At 56.4% G+C, this 26,815-nt stretch overlaps 1 protein-coding gene across 3 annotated transcripts in view; it reads right to left on the minus strand.

Annotated features, from left to right (window-relative positions):
- Window positions 1-837: 837 nt before the first annotated feature.
- FCHSD2 (FCH and double SH3 domains 2) overlaps window positions 838-26,815 on the minus strand; it is an 85,258-nt gene continuing 59,280 nt past the window's right edge. The window contains exons 6-21 of one of the 3 annotated variants that reach the window (XM_038761915.1): window positions 25,225-25,358; window positions 24,955-25,009; window positions 23,685-23,813; window positions 20,423-20,545; window positions 18,708-18,803; window positions 17,662-17,733; window positions 12,165-12,281; window positions 11,446-11,550; window positions 9,848-10,009; window positions 8,175-8,309; window positions 5,349-5,432; window positions 5,071-5,248; window positions 4,374-4,594; window positions 3,058-3,187; window positions 2,870-2,952; window positions 838-2,756 (exon numbers count right to left, since the gene is read on the minus strand). In XM_038761915.1, the coding sequence (XP_038617843.1) occupies window positions 2,673-2,756; window positions 2,870-2,952; window positions 3,058-3,187; window positions 4,374-4,594; window positions 5,071-5,248; window positions 5,349-5,432; window positions 8,175-8,309; window positions 9,848-10,009; window positions 11,446-11,550; window positions 12,165-12,281; window positions 17,662-17,733; window positions 18,708-18,803; window positions 20,423-20,545; window positions 23,685-23,813; window positions 24,955-25,009; window positions 25,225-25,358 (1,908 nt within the window). In that variant the 3' untranslated portion in view covers window positions 838-2,672. The remainder of the gene's footprint in view (window positions 2,757-2,869; window positions 2,953-3,057; window positions 3,188-4,373; window positions 4,595-5,070; window positions 5,249-5,348; window positions 5,433-8,174; window positions 8,310-9,847; window positions 10,010-11,445; window positions 11,551-12,164; window positions 12,282-17,661; window positions 17,734-18,707; window positions 18,804-20,422; window positions 20,546-23,684; window positions 23,814-24,954; window positions 25,010-25,224; window positions 25,359-26,815) is intronic. The other 2 variants (XM_038761916.1, XM_038761917.1) reach the window with 2 other exon arrangements.

A 26,815-nucleotide genomic window follows, 5' to 3' on the forward strand; every position in this document is an offset into this window, starting at 1 on the left:
CACAGTAAGCGCTCAATAAATACGATTGATTGATTGATTCATTGATTGAGATGGAGGCGGGAGTCCGGGGTCCTGGCTAGCAGCAGAACCACCTCCCGTGGGTTGTGAGGACGGACAGAGCCCCTCTACCCCCGCCTCTGCTTCCTTCCTCCCCCCGACTCCGACTCAGACTTTATCCTCCCCACCCACCATCTCCCCGGGCCTGTAAAAACCCAAAAAAGTTCAGGGAAGGAAAGGCACGATTTCACACGGCCCTGGAGGCCCCAGGATCCGCACTGATCGAAGCTTCCAGGGATGCTAGCGGTGGCCTGGCAAAACCAGAGAGATAATATAAGCAGCAGCATGGCGTAGTGGTTAGAGCACGGGCCTGCGAGTCATAAGGTCGTAAGCTCTAATCCCGCCTCCACCATTTGCTGTGTGACCTTGGGCAAGTCACTTAACTTCTCTGTGCTTCAGTTCCCTAATCTGTAAAATGGGGATCAAGACTGTGAGCCTCATGTGGGAAAGGGACTGTGTTCAACCTGATTTGCATGTATCCACCCTAGCACTAAGTAGTGTGTGGCACACAGTAAGCCCTTAACAAATATCAATCATTATTATTAATAATAATAATAATAATAAACTAACCCTATCCTAGCAGGGACTGCCGCAGGAAAAACGCAAGGCTGGAGCTTCTGAGTTTCTCGTAAGCAGTCCCTGCTCCATGCAGAGCACCCCACTGCATTCTGAGACTAATAGTTTGACCATACCAGACCACCGAAAGCCTGTCTGTCCAACTTGTCTAATGCCTCCGGGTCCCGGGAGGGAAGGGGACGGGGTGACTGAGAAAAAGCCGAGTCTTAATTCTGCGTTTTTATTATTCAACATTTTATACATAATAAATACAAACTTTTTACAGCCAGTGGGAAGAAAGCCCTCGCTTGCAAGGCCTGCAAGGCCTTCCTCCGCCTCCCCCCAGCACTGACGGCTGTACACGGGGACTACAACAGCCCCGCTCAAAGAAGGCGTTTAGAGAAGGCGGATTTTTACAACTTTTTCTTAAATAAGATTAGCAGCTCTGGGGAAACGCGGAGTTTCCACAACACTCCAGTTAGGAGAGGCTGCTCAGGCCGAGAGCTGCAGCACAAAGCTCTGAACGTTTTTGCCAACTTCTGAAATCTTAAAAAAGAAACAAACAAAAAAAACCCCTTTTTTAAACTTAAGAATAAGTTTGATAAACACATATAAGACCTCAAATAGATCAACAGGACGAGAAGCTCGAACCAAAGCCCCTGGAAAGGGCCCTCCCCCCACAAAGCTTTCCCCTCCAACACCAGGCTGGAGGGACCACCCAATCCGACTGAGGCCCCAGGCATCCCCGGACTCAGAAGAGGCTGGACAGGCTGACAAGCTCCTTCTGGAAAACCTGGGTGAGTTTCTGACCCCTCCAGATGGACGAGGGTGTATCCACTTGCGACTCCTTTTTAATGAACTAATTAACAACCTCCGGGTTGGGGGAACAGCCCAACAGTCCAATGTGTTTGCGCACAAGGACCTGACCCAACTCGGGTAGACACAGGGGAACAGCCAGCACTTCAGACCAATTTTGGCAACACTGGTGATGTGCTCTGATCTGGAAGCTCCTGGCCTGTTAGTCCTATTCACCAACCGCTGCTTCCTCCTGGGACGGAGACTGTGTGTCTCTCTGCCTGTGGTGGTTTTAGATACCCGAGAAATGAAGAAGTTCCAATGCTCCCAGATGCTCCTCACTCCTGGGAAGCGAGGGTGGGTGAGCCTCGCAGCCTTGTTTCACTCTTTCACCCAGACGAGAGCAGAGGGGTGGTGCGTCAGCAGTGCCTGTCGATTCGGGTGGTCTGAACTGTGGGGCCGAGCCGGGGCCCCCCAATGCAGAAATGCAAAGAGCCCAAGTGAAGGGTCCCTTGAAGCCAGGGCAAAAGGGCTACTGCGCTGGACGATCATTGTGCCAAACTGGCCCCCATGCAAGATGCCAGAAGCAGGCTGGGAAATGATGGAGCTTGGCTGCCGCAGACACACAGCCTCCCTGCCATCCCTTGGTCCAGGCCCTGGGCCCCCGCGGCCTTCAGCGAGCAACTGATGTCAGCTTGGAAGGACCCCTTAACGTTGGCCCTGGTCAGTCACAGACGCTCCTTGTCCTTCTGCGATGGGCACTGGAGGAGCGGCGGCATGTTCCCTTGTCTCGATTCTCCTCATTTGCTTTCTGCCGGGCAACTGAGAGGGCCAGCCCTCCTGGTACGCAGACACCGATGTATTCTCAGGCGGAGGCCCACCTGGGCACCAGGAGACACCAGGCCACACCCCCTTGGCCCCAGGATAACATACAAACGGTGCCACCTCGCTATGGAGGGAGCCCGCTCAAGGGTGCCGGGAAAGCCGGGGTCCCAGGCGTAGGTGCCTCCGCCCACTTAGAGCTCCCTGGATGAGCCACACGGAGGAGGAAGTTGGGAGAACAGAGGAGGGAATGGGCAGGAGCTGCCAGGAAGCCCTCAAGTCCGTGACTGTGGGGAGGGGTCCGAGCTGCCCCTTTTCCGAGTCAGCGGCTGGAGTCATCTGCATGCAAAGGGGGGAGAGCCTTGCTGGCCTGGCCCCCATCCAGTCTGCCCCTGGCCCGCCTCTGACCCGCAGGGGGGCCTCTGGGCCCGGCTGACCCGGTGTCACACCAGGGTGATTTCCACGTCCTCCATCTTCTCTGTGGGCCGGCGGTGGCTCTGGGTGGGTGGAGGGGGAGCCGCTCGTACCTGGCAGGAAATGTGCACACTGGTCTGTCAGAGGGAGCTCCTGGAACAAGCCCCCTCCCCGGCCTGGAGGCCGATGACCTCTCCTTCCCCACCGCCCAACCCCAGTGACTCACCGGCCGCAGCTTGCCGTACGAGGCTTCGGGCGCGGGGCGCGGAGGCTGGGGAAACGCGGGCGAGTCGGAACCGAGGCTGTTCTCTGCGGGAAGAGGTGCCGTGAGAGAATGGGGGAACAGGCCGACGGCTGCCCCCGCCCGCGGAGAAGGTGAGTTCCCAGGTGGGACGCTGGGTGAGGACCCCTTACCGTTCACCGACGGCGAGCTGGGAAAGCCCGGAGAAGTTCGCCGGTCGGGGCTGGGGTAGGGACTGCTCGGGGGCTGGTCGTACAGGGGCAGCGGAGCCAGTGAGGTCTGGGCCTTGGAAGAGGGAGAACCCTGCAGGGGCGAAGGGCAGGGTTAGGGTCAGGAGGGGGATCAGCGGGGCTGCGGGCACCCCCTCGTCGCCGCCTGACTGGGGTTGGACTCCGCAGGCCTTCCTTGGGAGTCAGTCAGCTCCCTCAGCGGGGTCTGGGGCAGGAAACATTTCTCAGTCATGTGATTCTGGAGCGGTCATAAGAGAAAACGGCTAGGTGTGGCACCCCCGTCCCCTTCCTTCCTGGCCGGCAGACCGCCGCTCTCCCCATCTTCGGGGGTCCCTTGAAGGGATAGCCCATCTCCTCTGGCACCTTTGCCTGACACTCTCCCAAGCCCCTAGTCTCAAGCACTGCCTGCAGGGGTTGCTTAATATATGCCATTGACAGATTCATTGATTGACTGACAGACGTCCTTAAAGGGATGCCAGGCACCGTTTTGCTCTGGCCATGGGTGAGGCACTCCCCCCCCCCCCCCCAACATACACACCATCTCTTATTCAATTAGTCAATGGAATTTACTGCTTTCTCCCCATAATGGCCCAGGCCACTACGACTGATTGATAGAGTGATTCCCCTTCACCAGTCCAATCAAGTTCCCTGCCACGGAGGCCGTATGGGGAACAAGATGCATCTTGTGTATTGATTTATTGCCCATCCCCCGGCCTCATCTGCATGTGACTATCGGACTGAACACTCCATTCTACTGATGCTGAATCCACTGCTCGGGACCATTTGGACTTCTTTATGTCCCCGGCTACAGTGGAAGCTCCAAGTGGGCTAGGACTGGGGCTTGTGCTCCAGTGGTGCTTCCCAAGCACTCGGGACAGTGATCTGCCCTCAGGGGCATCCAGGACAGTATCCTGCCCTCAGGAGGCACTTAGTAAACATGGTTCCCTGCTTCCAACCTGGCTCCCAGCCCGTTGCCACTTAGGTCCCAGGGTGAACCAGTGCACCAAAACTCTCAGCAAGTCACTCCCTGGCCGGAGGGAGGCTGGACTTTCTGTGCCCGGGGGCCGAGCGGGCCCGGAAGCCCTTGCTCCCTCCCCTGCCCCCCTCTCTCTCAACCCATCAATTTGTAAGCTCCTCATCCCACTCCCTGGAGGCCAAAGCCATATCCCTCAGCCCCAGGGTTTGAAGTGGGAATGCTGCCCCCTCCCCCAGCCCCATCACCAGATCCGCCGCCCCCCCTGAGGCTGGCTGGTCCCCACCTGCACATCTCCGCTCCACAGGGAGCCGCCGTTCGGGGACGCGTTCAACTCCTCCACCAGCACCGACGGGAAAACGCCCACTCGCCCGCTGAACTCGCCCTCCCAGAAGCCGTCGTCATCTTGATTCTCCTTGTTGACGATGCGGATGATGGCCCCCTCGGGGAAGGTCAGTTCGTCCCCCGTCTGGCCCTCGTAGTCGTACAGCGCTTTCACAAAGCACACTGTGGGGCGGGGAGCAGCGCGGGTCAGAGCCGTCACGTACGGAGCCACGAGCCCACCCTCCCACACAGAAACCCGCCCAGGAGGAGGTGAGGGAGGGAGAAAGGGGAGACGACACACGCAGGACGATGTCACCCGCCTGGTCTTTGCTCCATTCCCTCCACCGCTGGCCACCCAGCCTCTGTTTGCCCCCTTGCCGTCGCTTCCGCTGCTGCTCACCCTGCCATGGCTTCTATCCCATCCACCACCACCGCTACTGTTCTTCCCTGCAGGACCAGAACCAACTGGCCCAGGCGGCACTGACTGGGCAGTGGAGTGGCGGACCCGGGGCGAGCCCCTGGATTTGGCGTAATTGAACCCCAAGGGGTTTTCTGGCTCTAGGACTCCACGTAACGGCTCAGCCCCCATTTCGCTCCGGGTGGGGATCTGTGCTCCCAACCTCAGCCCCCTCCCGGGGCCCCGGCCCTCGGCTGTTTACCAGAGGAGTCCCCATTCAGGCTTCCGGACCCGAGGTCGCCTTCGGGGGAGCTGCCGGAGGCGTGGGAGCGCCCATCCAGAACCGCCAGGGACTGCAGCATGCTCAGAAGGCTGCTGGACGTGGGGAACTGCAGGTACTTCTCAGGCACGTAGCCCACCTGGCCAGCCTGGTTCCGCGCCTGGCGGGAGAGATGGCACCGCATGGAGGCCCGCTGTGGGGTCCTGCCACCAAGCCCCTCCGACCCCAGCAGCAAGGGCAGGGGAGTAAAGGCTGTGTACCTTTACCCAGTCTTCCATATCTCCATCTTCAATCACCTCCAGCACCTCCTGCTCCCCAATGGTCAGCTCATCTGGCTGAGAAGCCTGCAGCGGAGGACGGGCATGGACACAATGGAGAATGTTAGCGAGGCGGAAGCGGCGGGGCTCCGGGCGGGACCAGGCCGAAAGTCGGAGTGGTAAGAGCCGGACCTGGAAGCCCATAGCTGCGGCTGCCAAAATGACAGGGGATGAAGATGCTGATGGAGTCAATGGTGGGGTGGAGGCGGCCTGGGGAGCGGGGGCCCCCTGAGGCCCGGCACTCCCGGGAGCTAGACTTGGGACAGCTCTGCCCCAGACACTCCAAGGTGACCACGGGCAAGCCACCCGACCTCTAATAATAATAATAATGATGATGATGACAATAATGTTGGTATTTGTTAAGCGCTTACTATGTGCCACGCACTGTTCTAAGCGCTGGGATAGATGCAAGATCATCAGGTTGTCCCACATGGGGCTCACAGTCAGTCAACCCCCATTTTACAGATGAGGTAACTGAGGCCCAGAGAAGTTAAGTGACTTGCCCAAGGTCACACAACAAGTGGCGGAGCCGGAATTAGAAACTACGACCTCTGATTCCCAAGCCCGTGCTCTTTCCACTGAGCCACGCTGTTTCTCTGGGCCTGAGCTACCCCACACGTGCCCCGGAGAGGGCCGGGCTCCCTCGGCTGCAGGGGATGGTGGGATGAGTGAGGCGCAAGCCATGGGGCTGACGGGCAGGCAGGCGGGAGGTGGAGGGTGGTGGGTGCTGATGAGAGTGAGAGCCATGGAGGGAAAAGCCACACAAATGTGCAGGAGAACCACGCGTGTGTGCCTGAAGCAGGGTCAGGTGACTACTTTTGTGCCATGAAGAGTGTTGGTGATACTGGGGGTGTCTTTCCAGTGGCGGATAAAGCCTCGTAGGTCGGCTTGCTGACCCCGGCTCAGGCTGCTGGGGGTGGAGGTAGATGGAAGCGTTCCCTTGGGGAGAAGGGTATCCCAGGTGGGTACAGCGGGTCCCCTCAGTGTCCCAGGCGTCGCTCTCAGGGGGCCTTCTCCCTGGCCCCGTGCCAGAGGAAAGGGAAAAGGGTGCTCTCCCTGGAGGGCAAGGCGCACGGCCTCATCTGGCAGCCCCCAGAGCCCGACTAGGGCTCAGACTCATGGCCTCGGTCCCAATCCCCTGTCACGAGCATCTTAGCCCAACAGCCCCATCCGTGGGGCTCTTGGCAGCTTTACAGGCAGGAAAACCTACCCAACCCTGGCCTGGGTCTCCACCCAGCCCGTCCCCCTACCCGCTCTCTCACCTCCCTGCCGGCCTGCCTGGGATGCCACCTGGGATGATCTGGGCCCGGGCCACCACTGAGCCCCTCTGTAGGCTGTGGTTAGGAGTTGGTCTGAATCAGTCCCTGCTGGCCACCACCTTGTCTGCTGAGCTCCAGTAGGGATAGGTGGAGTTAAAGGTGGGAGGGATATGCCAAGCAAGGCCTCTGGTACCTCCAGCCCCGTCCCCTCTGCAGCGTCTCCCCCCTTTAAGGTAGCTAATCCCTTCCTGCCCGCGGGGCAGCCTGGAAGCCGGGACCTTGACACGTCTAGGTCAGCCCCGCAGGCTGAACCTGATGTTGATGTTTACATTAGATGTTTGGCATGGTGGCAGAGGGCAAGGCCTCTTGGGTCCAGCCAGCTCCCAGATGCCGTTTCTGGAGGCAGGAAAGTCGATAGAGGTTCTTTGGGGCTCAGCACTTCCCAAGCTGTGTTTAGCAGCAGGGTTTACTCACTGCCCAGCCAGGCTCCTTCCCCAGCTTTGGTAGGAGGTCACTGTTCCTGGGCCCAACTTATCCCAGAACCAAACTCGTCCATTATGGATCTGGGGTCCTCACCCACACTAGATGCCCTGGTGCAAAGATGGGGCCTGGGCAGGGGGTAGGGCCTGAGTATCAAGGTGGGATCTGGATACTGAATTGGGGTTTGGGGGGTGGGGGGAGTGGAGGGCAAGGGTGGTCAGTAGGGAGAAACCCAGAACCTGCTTCTCTCTCGGCCTTCTTCCTCCTGACCGATGACCATTTTACTAGATTGTGGCACCGCGATTAGAGCTAGGAGGGTGGGCTGAGTTGGGGAGGCAGGATGGGACGGGGCAGGAGGAGGTGGGGTAGGAGACAGTGGGGAAGTCCAGGAGGACGGTAGGGCCGGATGGGCCAGGAAGGGGCAGGGTTACTGCTATTTGTTAGCCCCTCTGGTAGCAATCGATCGATCGTATTTATTGAGCGTTTACTCTGTGCAGAGCACTGTACTAAGGGCTTTGGAGAGGGCAGTTCAACAGAATTAGCAGACATGTTTCCTTCCCAGAACGAGTTAACAGCCTAGAGAGAGGTGTGAGGGGTGTAGCAGGTGTGAAGGGCTGAGGTGGGAGGTCCCAGATGAAGTGAGGATTTGGGAAGATCTATGGATTTGGGGGGCCGGTGGCCTGGAACAGTCAGAAAGCAGATGAGGAAGAGGAAGAGGTGAACCTGGGGGTCAACTGGCAGAATGTGGTATGGAGGCCCGGCCTGGCTTGGGTGACGCTGGAGCGACTGCTGAACTGAACTTGCTTTCTCTCCAGGAAATACACCTGCTACACCCCTCACATCTCTCTCTAGGCTGTAAACTCGTTCTGGGAAGGGAACATGTCTGCTAATTCTGTTGAACTGCCCTCTCCCAAGCCCTTAGTACAGTGAACGGACCCATCAGAACCACCACATAGATAGGAGTACAGGGACCAGAGAGATGACAGACAAACGCCAGGCAGGTGCCGGACAGGTGGGCCTCAGTACCAACCTGGTAGGAGTACAGCACTTTGCAGGTGAGCGGGTAGTTTCTCAGGGTGCCCGAGGGGCTGGAACTGCTGTCATCCAACACATCCATGCTGTCCTCCAACTCGTCCCCCTCGTCCCTTTCTGCGTCTGCATTTAACTGGCAAAAATCAAGTCATCTGCCTCATTTACTGCCCTCCAGAGATGGTTTACCTCTGCGGGCAGCCCGTTGCGGATCCAGCTCGCCACCCCCAGTCCCCGTGGCTGGACTGTTGAGTGGCATGCACGCTGCCCCGTCTCCAGGCGGGGAACAAGGGCTGGACTGATACTCGGGCACGGAGTGGGGATTCCTGCTGTCTGGTCTGGTTTTTACTGTCTCAGAGGGCTGCTTGGCTTCTCACAGGAGGCTGAGAACAGCAGCACTGATAGCAAATGGGCTGGAACAGCTTTGATCTCCTGGCCCAGCCCTAGGCCCAGGCCGTCTTGTCCTGTTCTGCCCTGGCCCCAGGCCCGGCCCCAAGCCCAGTCTTGGCCCCAGTCCTAGCCCTGAGCTCCCTTTGGTCTCCTGGGAGGCAAATAGTATTCGCAGGCCTGGAACACTGGTGCTTTCCCTTCTCCTCCTCATTCAAACCACCGCTCCACCCAGCCACTTTCTCCTCCTTCTCCATGACCTCCTCTTTGCAGTTTGTTTCTCGGCAACCTTCTGATCCTTTCCCTGGCCCCGACTCTCGGATCCTGCCCTTTGGTGCCCCTCATCATCGATACCATTTCCTCCTGCCTCCATGCCCTTCTGTCCCCAGCTGCTCTCCGGCCTCAATCCCAACCACTCTAAAGCTCCCAAGAACTTCCATCCGCAAAACCACCCGTGCCCTTGACCCCAGAGGGCACCCTGTCAGCCCAGGATGGGCCCAGGACCCTCCGGCCCACTTGTGGGGAGGAGCTCCCGGCCCTAGCCACTCCCTGCTCTCTGGCTCCAGGAAGGGATTGTCCTGGGCTCCCGGGAGCAAACTCAGCTGCTGCCCTCCTACGTTTTTTCCGCCCGGGTAGGAGATCGGGTGAGTGGGCACTAATGTTTTGATATTGACAGTGAGCTCAAAATCAACTTGCACTGGGAAGTTCCCACAGAAGTCAGAAGCCAACTATGACACACACGCCCACCCCGTGATTCATTCTGAATTGTGCCAACACGGTTCTGCCGGAAACGTGCCAGGCTATTTGCAGAAAATGCCGAGTCGTCCAGGAATGTTCTTTTTCGGGCAGGGAGGCTGTGGTCACACAGAGCTCCCTGGTAGGAACCACCATCGAGGGCCATCTCCTAACCAGGCCCAGTCATACCAGGTGCCAATGCCAGTCCTGGCTCAGCTCTCCTCCTACCCAGTGGCAGGGGTCACCCCCACCCCACAGCTGGTCTCGCTGTCTCTGCACCCACAAGTACCTCGATGGAGGGCTCCACAAGTACCCCATGCCCCCATCTCCGGCACCGTAAATGCCTCAATTCACCCCAGCCGGGCTTGCTGGGTAGTGCTTAGAACACCGCTTAACAAATGCCATCATTATTACTATTATTATTATCCTCCAGATCTCCACAGAGTTAACCCCAGGGGAAGGGAAGCGGTGGCGGGTTCTCCCGGGTCCTCCCCTCCCTAGGAGGAGGCCAGGTGCGGAGAGCAGAGGCGGAGGAAGCGTACCGTACCGTACCGTGTGCAGGGAGCCGTTCTTGGTCCCGGAGGGCAGATTGGCCCAGCGCTCGTTCTCCAGCTCCTCCGTCACTTGATTCATGGCACTCTTCAGCCAGGCATCCACAGAGACGCCGATCTGCTTCAGCAGGCCCAGCCGCGCCTCCGCTTTCAGCTTGACCACCTGGGGATCCGACGCAGGGGAAACTATCAGGCCCCGCTTTTCCTCGCTGGTGGCGGCACTCTCGTTGCCACTCGCTCACAGCTCGGGGGCTCCTCGGGGGTGTCTCAGGCCGTAGGGGCGCCTGCTGGCCTTCTCGGGGCTGTCCCACCCCCAAAGAAGTCTCCAAGAGAAAAGCTGAAAGGTCAGCAGCCCCATCAGCCGCAGCCACCCCCAGCCGTGAGCGGCCCTGGGGTTTGATACTGATGCTTTCTTTGCTTCGAGGGATCCGGTTGCCCTGGACCTCTTCCTGGCCAGCCCAAGCAATGTTGCCTCAAGCCTCCCTCAGCTGCCCTCTCCGGACCAGCCCTGAGCAACCAGGGCTTATGGACCCAAAGTTGGCCGCCAGCTGGGGTCCGGTTAAGACGCTTCTTCTAGGCTTCCCCAACTCAGCTTGGCACAGAGCTTCTGCCTATCTCCCAGCACCAGAGTGAATCCACACTGGGCGGACCCGTGCCTGCCTTACTCAGAAGGGATGGCAGGCCAGGAGCCCTTGGACTTTCCTCTGGGGTCAAGGTGGCCCCTGGAACAGTATCCATCAATGCCACGAGGGTCAGCGTGTCGGCCCATTTTCATGTTGGTTGTTCCCCCAAACGCTCATCTTCCCAACAGGTTCTGGAGGGTCACCCCGGGTTTACTACTTAAGCGGCAGCAATTACCAAAGGGTAAGGGTCTGGCTTCCCCGCTCCCCCACCCAGGTGAGCACTGTGGGACCTGCAGGCATTCCTTCAGGGGGGTTTATTGTGTCTCTACTACAGGCAGAGCACTGAACTGAGCAAGTTCTATGTGCAGAGCACTGAACTGGACACCTACTAAGTGGAGAGCACTGTAATGAGCGCCTACTGTGTACAGAATACTGGGGTGAGGGCCTATTATAGACAAAGCTCTAATCTGAGTAGCTCTGTGTGCAGACCACTAGACTGGTGGAGCTTGACGTACTGGTCACCTAATGTGTGCAGAGCACTCCACTGAGCAACTGCTATGTGTAGAGCACAGCACTCAGTCTTTACTAGGTACGGAGCACTGTCCTGGGCTCCTGCTCTCTGAGGGGCACTGTACTGACATACTGGGTGCAAAGCCCTGTACTAGCTATTTTGGAACGTACAGGAGAAGTAGGATTTGACCCCTGCCCTCCAGACACTTACAATCAGTGGTATTTGTTGAGCAATTATTTTGTGCAGAGCTCTGTACTCTTAAAGGGTAACCAAGAAGTAGTTGATCGGACCTGTTGTTAGGGGGGCCTGCTCTGTTTGCTGCTGACACAAAATCCTCTTGGGCTGAAGGGACTCCCTCATTATGGATGGAGAAAAAATAGAGAACAAGCCCCCCGCGGTTTAACTAGTGAGGACATCGAATTCTTCAGCTGTGGCCTAGGGAACCCAAAAAAGCCTCCACCTCACCTCGGCCTTACGGATGCTTTCTCTGGCCTCATCGATTTTCTGCTCCAGTTCTGCCCGGTTCTGCTCCGGCACTGTGATACCGTGACACTCCAGCTCGTCCAACGTCTGGCATACAAGAAAAACAATGCACCGAGGAACTGCGCTGGCACCTTCCAATGGAGAGGACTGCCACCTCTGACACCCCGGGCGGAGCTCACACGACACTCGCTAAAAATCGCTTTTGCCTAGAGAAAACACGGCTCGATTCTCTTGGCCTCTGAGAGCAGCAGGTGGGGAAGGAGCCAGAGGGCCGGACGGCATCCAGTCCATTTTTCTGCCCAGACCCAGCTCAATCCGGGCCCCTCGCAGAGCAGTCCAGCTCACTCAAGAGTTATGGCATCTTTGCTGGAGGATACAGGCTGCCCAATGTCGGCATCCCCGCCCTAGAGGTCTTTCTGTCTGGGCCTCACTCAACTCCCCGTGCGGGCTGCCGCAGCCTCCGAACGAATTCCCGGCCTGGTTGAACCAACTCCAGCCTGCAGCCCAGGACTTTGAGGCGGCATACCCACCCCCCTGCCTTGGCCCCAGGAGCGCTCTCAGGCTCTGGATGTTGGGTCTCAGAAAGCACACGGACAGATGGCAGACCCCTCCCCGGGCCAGGATTCCCAGTGGACTCTGGCCCCCTCGCCCCCTGCCTTGGGATGAGGACAGTGAGCTGCCCGGCCGGGGTCCCAGCCTACCCGTTGGCTATGGACAATGTTCTTGTGCTCCCGGGCGATGCGGGTGGCCCACTTGCGGGCCTCCTTGTTCAGGCTGTGTTCCTCTGTGGTCCCCGTCTCAGATTCCAGCTGTCGGCTCTGAAACACGGGAGAGGAAGGCGCAGGAAGGCAGGTGAGGAGGGAGCGGCTGGAGTGGGGAAGGGGAGGGCAGTTCAGCACTAGCTGACTGCTGGAGACCCTCCCAGCTCAGCCTCATATCCCACCCCTGAAAGGCTAGTGCTGGGACGCCTGTGGCCCCCTCTCCACCCCACTCAACCCCAAGTCCAGTCAGCCCCTGCCCTGCTGGGCAGAAGGGCCACAGCAACTCCCTAAAACCTGTTGGGAAGATGAGCGTTTGAGGAAACAACCAACAAGCTCAGGCGGAAGGTTCTCTCGGCCCCGCTCAAGTCCTTGAATTTCAAAACTGACAAGAACCATCCAATCCCAATCGCATGCCTAGAACTGGCCTGGGACTGCCCGAATCCCTTCTATGCTGATTCAATCACTTATCCTATCCTACTGCATCTGCCTCCTCACTGACCTCCCTGCCTCCTGTCTCTCCCCACTTGAGTCTGGAGTTCACTCTGCTGCCTGGATCTTTTTTTTTTTTTAGTTCAGTCCATGTTTCCCAGCGCCTCAAAAACCTTCAGAGGTTGCCCATCGACCTCCACATCAAACAGAAACCCCTTACCATCAGCTTTAAAGCATTTAATCACCTCGCCCCCTTGTACCTTCTCACTGATTGTCTACTACAACCCAGCACGCACACTGGACTCTTTTAAAGCCAACCTACTCACTGTACCTCAATCTCATCTCTCTCGCCACTGACCCCCTCGCCCACATCCTGCCTCTGGCCTCGAACTCCCTCCCACTTCATATCCGACAGACCATCACTCTCTCCACCTTCAAAGCCACAGTGCAATCACTTCTCCTACATGAGCCCTTCCCTGACTAAGCCCTCATTTCATCATCAATCGTACTTATTGAGCGCTTACTATGTGCAGAGCACTGTACTAAGCGCTTGGGAAGTACAAATTGGCAACGTATAGAGACAGTCCCTACCCAACAGTGGGCTCACAGTCTAAAAGAGTGGGCTCACAGCTCCTCTTCTCCCATTCCTTTCTGCATTACCCTTGCACACTTTATTCACCCTACCCTCAGCCCCACAGCATTTATGTTCATATCAGTAATTTATTTTAATATTTGTTTCCCCCTCTAGACCTTAAGCTTCTTGTGGACAGGGAATACATCTGTCAACTCTGTTATAGTGTCTTCCCCCAAGTGCTTGGTACAGAAAGGTCAGGGATCATCTCCCGCTTTTCTCCTAGAACAGAACTGGTGACATGTGTAGCCATCATCAGTGAACTGAGCCCCAGACTGCTGGCCACCATCTGGATCCAAGTCCAAGACCACTGGCCACCTGCTCGGCCGCTGTCAGGGATCTGAGTCCAAGACCACAGGTTTCCTGCTTGGCCACTTTAGTGGAGCTTCATCCCCAATAGCAACTGCCTCTTTCTCTGACTTTAGCCCAGTCACAAAGACTTGTTTCCTCGAAAGTTTTCCCTTCAATCTCGTAACTCATCTGTCCAACCTTTGCTGGTCTTGGGAAAATTCTGTGAGCCCCACATGGGGCAACCTGATTACCTTGTATCTACCCCAGCACTTAGGACAGTGCTTGGCATATAGTAAGCGCTTAACAAATACTATCATTATCATTATTATTATTATTATGCTTGATTCCTCCCTTCCTGCTTCTAGCCCTCACAGCTGGCCCAGGGGTTTGGACCAAACAAATGATCCTGTGGTTGGCAGCCTAAGCTTTTCCCATCCCTGGGCAAATGGCGAGCGCCAAAAGAGGCACGAGTGCCAGACCCCAGCCTGCGGGCCCAAATGTTAGCAGCTAAAGAAAGGATCGGCGCCCTGTTCCAACTCCTTGTCCAGGACCAGGCACCTCATTCCATTTCTCCTGGCCCCCCACCCCACCTCAAACAACGGGCTCACCTAAAGCAAGAGCCAGATGCCTAGCCTGGTGGTGGGGAAGGAACATAGGGCCAAGTCCTGCCACCAGTCCCAATTCAGTAGAATTCCAGGAGGAGGCAACCTGCCACATCCGCTGAGAACAAACATTTTCCCTTTTCCCAGCAAAGACAGAGCAAAGCCATGTTTCAGAAGTCAGCACTTTCCATTTCCGCCTCCTCCCCGGCTTAGAAATGCCCCAGTGACCCCAGGAAGCCCAGCTCCGAGGCCTCGGGCCTCCGAGTGAATTCCCTGCACATACCATCACTCGCCCTCTCTCCCCACTCCCCTCCCCCTTCCTCCTTGGGGGGAACACTAATCGCAAACACCCCTCCCAGAACAACAATTGCAGACCTCACGTTTCCTACATACAGATGCCTGAAACACCCTCCTTATCAAAAACCCCAGGGTCAGGGGCAAGCGTTCAAAGGAGGGCAGGCTGACCACTGAGCCCGACCTCTGACCTGACTCGATCATAGCCAGGTACTGCTCTAAGGCAGGGGCTCCATCGGCGAGGCCCCCGGGACAGAAAAACAGGAAAGAGCTCTGCGTCCGAAATGGAATGTCAGCGCTTTGCTGCTGCGGCCCTGGCATCTCCTGTGGCCTGGGGCCCAGGCAGTCCAAGCGAGGCGGGGAAAAAAGAGCAGGTTTTCCAACCAGAGAGGCAAAAGCTGGTGGTGCTAGGCCACTTTCTCCTCCGCCTGTCTTTTCTTTCTGATGAGTTTCCTCAGGTCAGGAGTTGGGGCGGTGCCTCCGGGATGCTTTCCAATAGATGGTCACCTTGCCTTCGTGGTGGTTCCCCAAAACTGGCCCCGCCCGGCACCACCTCATCTCTCAGAGCCCCCTCCATTAGCTAGACCATGCCACCTCCTGGGTATCACACCCCTGCACTGCTCCCAACATACACACACACCTGGAGACAACAGGTAGACCCAGATGCCTGCAGGAAGAGACCAGGTACCCAGATGGGTATGAAAGACCCAGCCCAAAAGAACCCAGTTTGGTCAGGCATCAAACTGGGATGCGTACAGCCAGACTGCTGGGTGAACCGGGCCCTGACTCCCCAAGCCAGTCAAAAGGGAAGGGGTGACTGTATCTTCCTTTGTTCTATACACAGTAGACGCCCAGTACACAGCCCTCTGTACCTAGTAGGTCAAATACGATTGATGATGATGATAGTAGGTGCCCAGTAGGACACTCCGCACATTGTAAGTGATCAACAAATCCGAGTAATCAAGAAAGAAAAATGTTCTTGTTTTACGGGTGAGTCTTTCGGCAATATGCCCCTCTGTCACGGTCAATCTCATTCCGGTCTGTGGGACCGGGCTCGGGTCTGTTCCCCACCACTCTGCCCCCAGGCTGTTCCACATAAGGCAGAGAATAAGACCTGGTCCTGCAGAAAGTCTGGAGAGGTGGGACTCCCAGTTTGACTTGGGGAGAAGTCTTCAACGCTATTTATGGCAACACTCCGCCCTGGGCCAGGATGAAAGCAGGCGAATGATCCAGCATCCAACCTGGGATCCTGGCCGGCACGGAATGCCCAGTCTGAAGGCCGCCGCCGTGGGGGCGGAGGGAAGTCTTGCCTTAGGCACAGTCGACAGGACAAGTGAGATGAGATTGGAGCCAGGTGGAAGGGACCCTCGAGCCCAGAGGCCAGAGGCATTGCCTCGGTCCAGTCATGATGTCAAGGTCCGCAATGGGGGAGGAGGCCAGATGCTCCCCAGGACTGGAGCTTCTCTGGGCGTGGGACCGGGGCCCCTGGGGTCCAGGGCTGCCAGGACGGTGCCAGGACGTTTGGAGAGCTGGCCTTCTCCAGAGATGCAGCTTAAACGTGGCCACGGCAAATGTTTGCTGTGGGGGTAGGGCCTGGAAGGTGTGGGGGTTGATCCTGGGAACCGAGTAGGGGAAGATTGGAGGACTAATGAGTGGCTCCTGACCTCCGATGGGCAGAAATCCTGATTAAGAAGATGCCCTGCTTCTGGCAGAAATCCTGCAGGCCAGTGAGCCCGCACTGCAGGCCTGAATAAAAGGCACTTGAAACGTGGGGAGAGGACTGCAAGTGGCAAGGGGAAGCCCTGGGGCCACCCAAAGGCTGCACCCACACCACAGAAGGCACCGCAGGCCTGGATCACCCAGAGGCCACCCAAGCCCACAGATAACGGATGAAGAGCCCCGAGGTCTTCCCAACGTGAAGGCCGCGGTCCAAGTGCTGGACCATCACCGAAAATTCCCAGACTGACTTAGATACAGATGTGAAACTCCAGCTACCGAGTCCTTAACGGTCAGAGACAGGGACCCACTGAGGCTTGAGGCAGCCACCCAGAGCAAAGAGACACTCAGCATCTCTGGAGCCAATTCAACCATCATTAGCCACAGAGAGACGCCTCCGTGGGCCGGTCCCACAGCCCATCCTGCCCAGGACTCTCCTGTCTCCTAGAGGGGCAACCAGGAGGAACCACATGCTGTTGTCCTCTAGACATCAAAGTTCATGGCTAGAGATGGACCATCCAACCCCCCGACTCTCTCCACAGTGATCCAAGCATGGATACTCATTTATGGATCTGTCTAGTCCCTTCTGGGCCTGCTTGGGGTTTCTAGCTGCCCAGCCCCCTTTGGGCACGGGTCTACTAGGCCCACATCACCCTGAATGAAGAGGGTGCTTCCTTGTGCCTGCACTTTCCATCTCCCCGAAGGATGGGGCATTGGAATGAGAAAAGTTTGATGATCCATAATTCTGGGTTTGCCCTTCCTGATGTTGCTGGCTTGAATTTTTCCCCTCTGGTCAGTCTTTCTGGACAGGAGAGCCCTGCCTGTCAATCTGCCCTCCTGGGGCAGCCACAGTGTGGAAGAGAGGGCCAGCCGGATCCCCCAACTGGGTTGCAGCCCAGGCCTCAGGAAAATTGACCAAGTTCAGAATGTCATCTTTCCTGCCGGGGTTGGAGGACCCTGCTTTCAGAGTTCCCCCCCGGACCCCCCAACCCCATCCCTGGCTGTGTCTGCCGACCCAGGCTGCCACCCTTCCTTCTGCGATCGGGGGATATAATGCTAAGAAACAAGCTGCCTTGGGAGTCCCTTACAACCCGGCTGTCTGACCAAACCTAAACACAGAGGATTGACCTGGCTCAGAGAATAAGCATGGTGCGCTGCCGGCATCCACTGATTACTGCCTTTAGTCCCTTTCGTTCAACAACCCAGCCGTTCCATAGCATGGCTCCTGCTCGGTTCTAGGCATGCAGGAGCGAGAGAAGGGAAACCCAAGGGATTTGCTCCCACTTGGGATTGGATAGAGCGACAGAGGGTCAGCAGGGCAGAGGGAAAGTGAGATACAGGAACAGAAGGGCAGAGGGTTAGCGGGACAGAGGGTCACCATATTCTGCTGCCATTCAAGCACCTGCATGACTGTGGCCACGACCTGGCCCCGTCCGCATGCAACACGCCCGGCCCCACAGAGACTTGCCAGTACCTCTGCCAGAGTGACCCTCAGAGCCCGGACAGGGGAGGGCTCAATGTCCACCAGCTGAACGGCAGTCACACTCTGAGCGACAAGGACAGCACAGGGACAGAAAACACAGCAGAGAGTTAGAAGCGCGGGACCAGCGGGCAGAGTTAAGGGAGATTCAGCACGAGGGCCCGAGGAGGGTCAGGATTAGCAATCTGGTTTGAGGAGAGTTAGAGAGAAGCGATGTGACTGAGTCTTTCCTGAAGGTTTGAGAAAGCCGAGCTCACCCTCTGACGGGGCCACACAAACCAGACTCCATGTGCCCCAAATGCAGAACAGGAGTGGCTCTCTCTCCCCTCCATCACCCCATGGAATCCATGGAACCCATGGAGCCCCAGGCCATTCTTTTTTCTACCCCCAACCAGAGGCGCTTCTCTACAGAGTCCAGAAAGTCACACAGGGAAGCAGGGCCTTCCCCCAGAGGTGCTCTGTAGAGGGTGAAGTGAGCAATGGAAACTTGGGCCACCTGCTCTTTGGGCAGTGGATCTTTTGTCTCCACAGGAGCTCTGGTCGCACCTGGGGATTCTCGGGAATCCTCTTCTGCAAACAGCCCGGCGTTCTACCCACTTCACCAAACTTCCAAGTCCCCTCCCTGGGACTCTACTTCCCTCTCACGTTGCCCTAAGAATGTCAGGAGCTCATCCTAGAATGGAAAACGTTTTAGGACCATGCTGGGGGGCTCCCACAAGAAGCCGAGGCTGGGGTGGGTGGGCCCGGCTCGCAGAGAGGAAGAATGGTGGGCTCGCTCCCGCAGCAGGCGGGGTGGAGGACTCCCTCTCAGGGAGGGGAATGAGGAGCTGCTGCAGACCTCCCCTCGACAGCTCTGGGGGAGAGCTAGGGCTGGGGCCAGCAGAGAGGGAGCCTGGGACATGTTCAGGCCCCAGACCCTGGTGGGGCTGAAACAAGCTGGGAAGTTGCCAACCCAGGACGGCGCCTGCCTGTTCTTCAGTGATTGACTGGGGGCCCAGATCCGTGCTGGGGAAAAGGAGGGGACCGGGGCCTTCCCTTACTGGGTCGCTGTCGCTCGGCTGGAACTGGAAGGGCTGCGGCTTGTGGAACACAGCATTCTCCTGAAGGAACAGCTGGAGGCTGTGGTCCCGCACCACCTGGGGAGAGAACACAGAGCCTCTCGTACCACACTCCCTTTCAAAATGGGCAAGCAGGCGCGCGTCCAGAGGGTCAAACTTTCTTTGCTCGATTTTGGAACAGGGCAGGCGATCCTCTATCCAAAAACCTCTCTGAAAGGAATGGGCCTCAGGACTCATTTTGGTCACTAGTTGGGTTGATTCAGGAGGAATCACTTTCACTCGCCATGTGGCTCTCTTTGCCCAGAAACCCAGCTCTGGCATCCAGCCAACCACTCCAGCATGCACTGCGAGCCCCAGAGGCTCAGTTCCCAGTTGGCAGGGGAGAAAGCCGGGATTGAAATCCCACTAGGGACAGGGAATGGACAGGTAGAAGTTCTAGGCGATGAGGCTGCTTCATTTGGTCCCTGGCCCTGGGGCACTTCCAGGCTGGGCCCCAGCTCCCAGCCTCCCGGCCACCTCCCCCTCAATTCAATTCCTCCATGGCCCTAAACACCCAAGACTAGCCCCAGGTCTGCCCCAGGCCTGGTTGCACCCCAAGAATGTTTCTGAGTCCCGGGGGCGGGGAAGGGGAACCTCTCAGTGATCCACGGGGGAGCCCCTCACTGCAGGTTCTCTTCAGAAATGAGAAAACAAGGAAACAAGGAAACCCCTCGTGGCAGAGGTTTTGGAGAGGCAAAATTTCCTTCTTCTTCTGGACACAGAAATCCCCACATGATATTCAAAAAGAGAGGAAAGCGGGAAATGGTGCCATGGGCTGAGAATACAGGAAAAGGGAATTGCTTGTTCAGGGAAACTCCAAGGAGCTGGAAACAGGGCCTGGGCCTGTTAGCTCAGGGTGAAGGAACAGCCAAGGGGGGTGGGAGGAGGCAGTGGCACAAAGCATGAGCTGGAGCCCGGCGTGGAGGGGAAAGGAGGTATGCAAGAGTGAGATTTGTTGCTAATTTAACATACAAATCTATAAATTATATTTTAAATTATCTATTTATTTTAATCACTGTCTCCCCCTCTAGACCGTGAGGTCCTTGTGGGCAGGGAACGTGTCTGCCAACTCTTTTGTACTGTACTTTCCCAAGTGCTTAGTGCAGTGCTCTGCACATAGTAAGCACTCAGTAAATACCATTGATGATGAAAACAAAGCTCTTCAATTAAGAATACACGAGCTGGGCCCTTGTTGGAAGTTTGGCTAGCACTGATTTGGGCATTTTTTTTCTATGATGGTATCTGTTAAGTGCTTAATATGAACCAGGCACTGTACTAAGCACTGGGGTAGATACTAGATAATCAGGTTGGACAGTCCATGTTCCACAAGAGGCTCACAGTCTTAACCCCCATTTTACAGATGAGGTAACTGAGGCACAGAGAAGTTAAGTGGCCTGCCCAAACTCACGCAGGAGAACTGAGGTTTTGAGAGTCCCCAAAGCTCATGGGGTCCCGGCTGACATATCCCGTGGGAGCCCAGAGGGAGAGGCGGCAGGCAGCTTTCCCTGTCTTCCAGATGGGCAGCCCTGGAATGCCTCTTTAAGGTTCAGAGCATCCCGGAATTGGCCTGGATCCCCACCACCCCCACCCCCGCACTGGGGCTAGGGCTGGGAGATGGGACACACAACTCACTGGGCAACCACTGGGCTAAGACTTACTCGGCTTGATGTCTCCAATAAGAACTGGAAGGTGCTCTGTACGGCTTGGCACGTCTCTAGCTCAGTCCTGCTGAACGCCATTAAATAGTCTTTGAGGTGATCCGATACATTCCCATCAAGAGCCTGTGCGGAGGAGAAGAAAAGTGAGAGCAAGGTCACTACTTCCCAGCCTTTCGGGAAAAGGCCCCAGGCCGTGGCAGGTAGTGATGCTGGTGCTTCTGGATGTGAACACGAGGTGGGAGCCAGGGTACGGCAGCCAGGACCCCTGGGAGCACTGGCTGTGCGGGCACTTAGGTCAGGCCTTCAGGATGGCTGGCTGATGTGAGACTTGGCTACAGGGGGCTTGCCCGGGGAGGTGTTCTTTTTGGGGAGGAAACCATCTTGCAAGTAAGGGCCTCAGACACTCTTCCTGAGGCCTGGGGGTGAACTGTGAACCCACCCACCGCTGTGGAAACCCCCAGGGTGATAGGTCCTCCGGGAATGGAGGTTCAGTACTGTGTGGCGTGATACCCAGAACACCGTATGGGCTGCCTTTTCATCCCCCAACCCCTAGGAAAACCCACCGGTTCTGGAGGGGACCAGACTCCGGGATGGGGTCAAAGGCAGTGAGGGATGGGGGTCAGGCTTTGAGGGGGAGTTGGGGGTTCAGAGGTTCCAGGAGTCAAGCCCCAGAGGGCTGATTAAATACAACAAACTTGCACTGGGCTGTCCCTGAAAATAATAGCCTGTTCGGGCACGTGGATGCAAATATTTGAAAATCCCTACATGTGGGAAGATCCGGGAACCATCCCGTCACCTGCACAGAAGGGGTGGGATACCTGGCCAGCAATGGGTTGGTTGCTAGGGTAACAGAGTGTGGCAAGGACAACACACTGTGAAAGGCTCCGGGGAGGGAGTTGGGGAGGGAGGAGGAAGCCATCACGCTGCCCATTGGACCACCTCCAGGCACAATACAGTCACCAAGAAAAGTCCAGCTCAACAATCCTTTCCCAGCTCTATGGGGCCCAGACAGGCGCTTCCTGGTTTTGTCCTGAGTTTCACAGCTCAGACATCCAGCCCTGAAAAGCCTGACTCTTTTACACAGGCAGACTGAAGGGCAACATTTTTTCCTAATTAAGCTTCTCACAGACCAAAGGTACAAGAGTCTATAGGTGATTCAGTCCCTGGCTAGGGTTCTAAGGCAAGCCAATAATTTTTTTTTAAATGGCATTTATTAGCACTTATTATGTGCAAAGCACTGTTCTAAGCGCTGGACTGAATTGGCTTTGGAACCCTTGAACTTTCAAGGCACTTTCCACCTCCACCCCAAACACAGCAAGATTTAATCGAGAAAAATGCACCCAGGAGTGGCTCGGTGACAGACAGGGTCAAATTTGCATCCTGGGCCCAGCATTTGGGCATGTCCACTGGGCTGGCCCGGTCTCATCCTCTCCTTGAGAGAGGTGTGATCTCTCCTTGGAAGGGAGGCAGAGATAAGACCAGAAGCTTCAGCTTGCACTGGCACCACCACTACTACTACCACCACCACAGTGACTGCTCCTTTCCCACCTGACACCCTGGCAGCTCAGCTGGGGCGAAAGCAGCTGGGAAATTCTGACAGTCTTTTCCTCCAACCAAAACTGAATTCATGCTCAGAGCTTCAGTGTAACCCTTGTGAGCATTCTGTGGTACTGTACACTCCCAAGCGCTTAGTACAAGGCTCTGTACATAGTAAGTGCTCAATAAATACCACGTTGATTAATTGACTAATCATTTAAATGTCCCAACTGAGCGAAGGTGAAAGAATGTGACCTCGGGAAGAGAGCAGAGAAAGCTACGGACCAGATTGGGTCAGAAGAGCCATAGACAGAGAGAAAATGTGGGAAACTGAACACAAAAGCTTTAAAGTCAATAATTTGGGGGCCCTGGGCTGAAAACAGACAGACCTCAGGACCCCAGGAGCTGAAGCCCAAGTTCAATTATAGGTCGGAACTCAGAAGACAACACGATGGACCGCTTGGAGGGTGGAGCAGGAAAGATGGGCGATTTACTGCAGCGAGACCCGGGGACAAGGAAGAATCTGCCGGTGGGCACTGAATTTGTCAAGTTAGCAGTGAGATCGTCATCTGCCGCTTGTGGGGAAGTTTCCTCCCCACTGACACCCATCGATCACCTGTCAACCTGAGCACCTGGCAGGTGTTTTCAGCGCCAAGCTAAACCAGTTGACTCGAGCGTTTTCCTCTGGAGTCTGCAGGAACAACCCTGGGAGCCAAGGAATGATGCAGGCTCAGCGGGAAGCTGGTCAGTTCACAAGTCAACCTTCTTCTGCTCTTTGCCCAGACTCTTGCCCAAAGCAGAACCCACACAAAAGATCCAATGTATGTGTGAGCATGGCTACCCATGTACGCTTAACCCCCTTAGCGACCAAGCCTGGGGACCCCCTCAGGGTCTCAACTGAGGCAGGATTTTGTTGGCTGGCTGGGCCTGAAAGCTGGTTTTCCCTTATAGTCTAAACTGTGACTCTGCTGGTTCTAGAGATAAAGGTCCCTCAGAGAACTCTGAGTCCACTTGCGCCCATACACGTCCTGCTCTCATAGATCCAGGCCTAGGTGGGGCCTGGAGACGGTGGGGAGCCTGAGGCGAAAGGGTGACAGCAAGTTGTGGTGGGTGGGGGGGGTACAGAGACCCCCTCCCCTCCGCAAAAGAGACTGCATTTGGGTTTGGACAGAGGGTGTGATGGGGAAGCAAAAGAAGAGACGGAATGACAAGGACAGCTGGGCGAAAAGGGCGGGGAAGGATGGGGGCGGCGAGGGAAGGTCTGCACCCGCCCCTTGGTCGGGCCATCGGGGTCCAGGGTTTTCTGGAAGCCTGGCCCGTAGAAACCCCCCAGCACTGAAACACCCAATTGGAATGTCGGGGGAGGATCTGGAAAAGCCCCTAATTTCCCAAAAAGCCTGAACACCACAGTGTCTCTTGGCTCTCGGCCCTTAGGGCTGCAAGGTTTTCTCTTCCCCCTTCAAAAATTAATCGTTCCTAGTCTCTAAAGCAGCGCAGTTTGAAATTCACTTTTCCTACAAGAAATCTTGGACCTTGGCCCTAGGCACAGTGGGTCTGTCCAGCGAGCTAGCCACCAGGGTGGGGGTCTGAATCCTTGCCAGACCAGCGCACCCTGAGGGGAGACCAGGCTAGCCGGGTGCGGTGTCTCACCCCGGTGGGGTCCACTGTAGGCCTCCAATCCCCACCCCCTGGCAGAAGGAGCCCCAAGCAGTAGTGGCGGCCCTACCTTCATGATGTTCAACAGATCCGTTTGATAGTAGCGGTCCTGGTGCGCGTTGGCAGCAGCCAAGGTGAGAAGGTAGTCGTTTCTGGCATGAGTGGCCTTCGAGTTACACTCTGATCTCCGGGCTTTCAACTGTGGCACCAAGGAAACTTACTATCAGGGCCAGCTGGGGGACCCACCCTTTCCAGGGGCTCCCAAAAGCGACCAGGAGTCAGGATGCTTGGAAGTGGATCCAACTGTCCCTGTCCCCTCCGCCTCCTCTTTATTTCCCTTAATGTCCAGCCCAGGTCTAAGCCTCCAAATGACAGAACGGCATCTTGATGGCCTCCGGGAGACGAGCCCGACCGCGCGCCTACGGGAGGACTCCGAGTGAACCGTTCCAGAAGCCCGGCTCCAGCTCACTCATCTTTGCTCTTGCTCTTTAGCTCCTGCCCTGTGTCCGAGGGAGCAGACTGGGAAGGTGGGTCTGACAGGATGGTGTGGGCTCAGGGCTGACCAGCCTGCCTGCCACAACCCCAGAAGAGTGCTTGGAGGAGGTGGACACGTAATCCCCTCAGAGCCAGCTCCAGCATTCTGGGTCAAGTCCCTCTCTCACGCCAGGGCAAACTCTGACTAGGTTTGGCCTCCCAGATCACCTGGCACCAAAGAGAGAGGAGATCAACTGAGGTTCTCCCTGCAGCATTCACGGCCCAGTGATCCCCTAAGCGCTTATTAATAAGCGCTTAGTACAGTGCTCTGCACACAGTAAGCGCTCAATAAATACGATTGATTGATCCCCGTCAATGCAGCCGTACTGGGTTTAGAGAAGCCCTACATTATACTCCAGACCCAAGCTTTGGGGAGGCCAGGGCACGATGTCCACTCAATCCCACCAGTGCCATGGTGGTCTGGATTGGGGGTATTCAGGGAATGGTGCCAAACGGACCGCCTTCCTGTGGCTGGCCTGGCTTGGTGGCATTTCAGCTCCCCAAACCCCCTTGCTCCGATCGAGGAGTCGGCTGGCCGACAGCCGGATAATCGATTCTCTCTAGCTGACCCCGGCCCCAGGGAAACAATGAACTTGGCACCAACTTGCAGGTCTGCCTGTAAGGTACCAGGTCCCTGACAACCCGCACGGAGCCGAAGCAAAGCTTCTCCCCTCTTGGGGATGGGGTTTGGAACCCAACAGATGCTGCCTCCGGGTCCAAGGAAGCCGGCAGAGCCGCAGCTCAGGGGCAGACGTGTCAGCCACCGAGCCCCTTTAGGTCTCTGGAACCTGTTCTCAGATGCTCACCTTTACACTCGCCTTCTGTAAGCTTATTCTTGACTGAAAAAGACTAAGTTTGGATCTGAAATGAAATAAAAAACCAGGCTATCAGCATTCTCGGCACCCAGAGAATCAGATCAACATCAACAGCATCCATCAAAGCCTCCAGGAAACTGCCCTCTTCCTCCTCTTCCAGGAGGCCTTCCCCGCCTCCCTAGACCCACCATGCCACCTGTATGGGCATCCTCAGTGCACAGACACACACCCCCCTCCCCCCAGGCCAGCCCAGGCACACACTTGGCCTCGATGTCGGCTTTCTCCCGCACTGCGTGAGCCATCTGTTCTGTTTCCAAGTACTTTTTTTTGCCTTTCGCTAAATCTTTCACTGTCTCCTGCAGTTCTGTTTGAATCTTTGTCAATTGGTCCACACACTGCAAAACAAAACAAATGCAACAAGGAACTGCCGTCAGTGATTTCCACACCCCATTTGCAGGAAAATTAGCTTTTGGCAAATCGATACCTCCAGGTTTGGCCACCTAGAAGCACAACCATAAGTTTTTGGAGTCGGGTATGTACTGACTGTCGACAAAATACGACTACTACTACTAATGATATTACCTTGGTTTTTGGAGGACACTTTTATTCCCAAAGCACTCTCACATTACTTATCTTATTTTTGTCCTCACAACAACCTTGCGAGGTAGGCAGAATGGCAGGAATCATTACGCCCATGTTGCAGATGAGCAAACCGAGGTACAGAAAAGTTAAGTGACTTGTCCAAAGTCACACAGAGGGCAGATGGCAGAACTCACACTCGAACCCGGGTCCTCCAGCTTCCAGGCCAGCACTCTGCTACTACACCCTGCTGCCACCCACATGGGCATTCTTGGTCCCAGTTCCCATGGGATCCCCAGGCTCAATCCCGGGCTTGGCAGGGAGAAGGGTGGCACCAGGCTCACCTGGATCAACCAGGCCCCAGGCGTCGGCCCCCGATGCCAGCCAGTAAGGGATCTCTGGCCCCAGAGGCGAAGGATCTCCAACAGGCACATCATACGTGCACACACACACACACACACATACATGAACTCTCACTCAGACTGCACACTCAAAACTGGAAGGTATCTATGTATGCCACAGTGCAATGCTCTCACTTCCCACGAGGATTGAGAGGTTCAAAATGAGTTGCAAACTTTGACTTTTCCCCAGAAACAGCCAACTGGGCTCAGGCCGGGGAGCAGTCAGAGGGCCCGAGGCAGAAGGGGCTTCCCACTCCAGCCCAAACTGCAAACGAAACCTGGACTTCCCCTCACAGCCCACGGCTGGGGAGCCCCGAGGGCCAGGTGGGCGGGCGGCCTCTGGGCCTCGCCGCCACATCAGCCCACTTCCTGGCCCTGGCTGCCACCCGACCACAGCTGGCCTGGGCATCTAGGTAAGGGAATTTTGGGGGAAAGAAAAAGGCATGGCCTAGATGGTTCTTGTAGGCTGGCTGAGGGAATTATTCAAATAATAATAACGATGATGGCATTTATTAAACGCTTACTATGTGCAAAGCACTGTTCTAAGCGCTGGCACTGTTCTAAGCGCTGGCACTGGGGAGCTCCCAAAGCACCTCACGCTGCCCATGATCTGGTCTGACCTTTGGAGAAAACAAGAAAACGTTCGCTTTGGAGAAAAACGAAACACTCCAGCCCCTCACACCTTGGAACACAAAGTTGGAGCTCATCCCTCTGACTCCGAACCCAGGAACCCTCACGAGGCAGTCACTGTGCCTTCTAACAGTTAACAGAAACCAGACGGACCCGTGCAGAACTGCACGGGACTATGGCACACAACGGACCGCAGTCAGCGCACCCTCTGGCAGTGACGGAACCTGTCCTCACCCCCTCAA

This window comes from Tachyglossus aculeatus, chromosome 20 (genome assembly GCF_015852505.1).
Source record: "Tachyglossus aculeatus isolate mTacAcu1 chromosome 20, mTacAcu1.pri, whole genome shotgun sequence".
Lineage (NCBI taxonomy): Eukaryota > Metazoa > Chordata > Mammalia > Monotremata > Tachyglossidae > Tachyglossus > Tachyglossus aculeatus.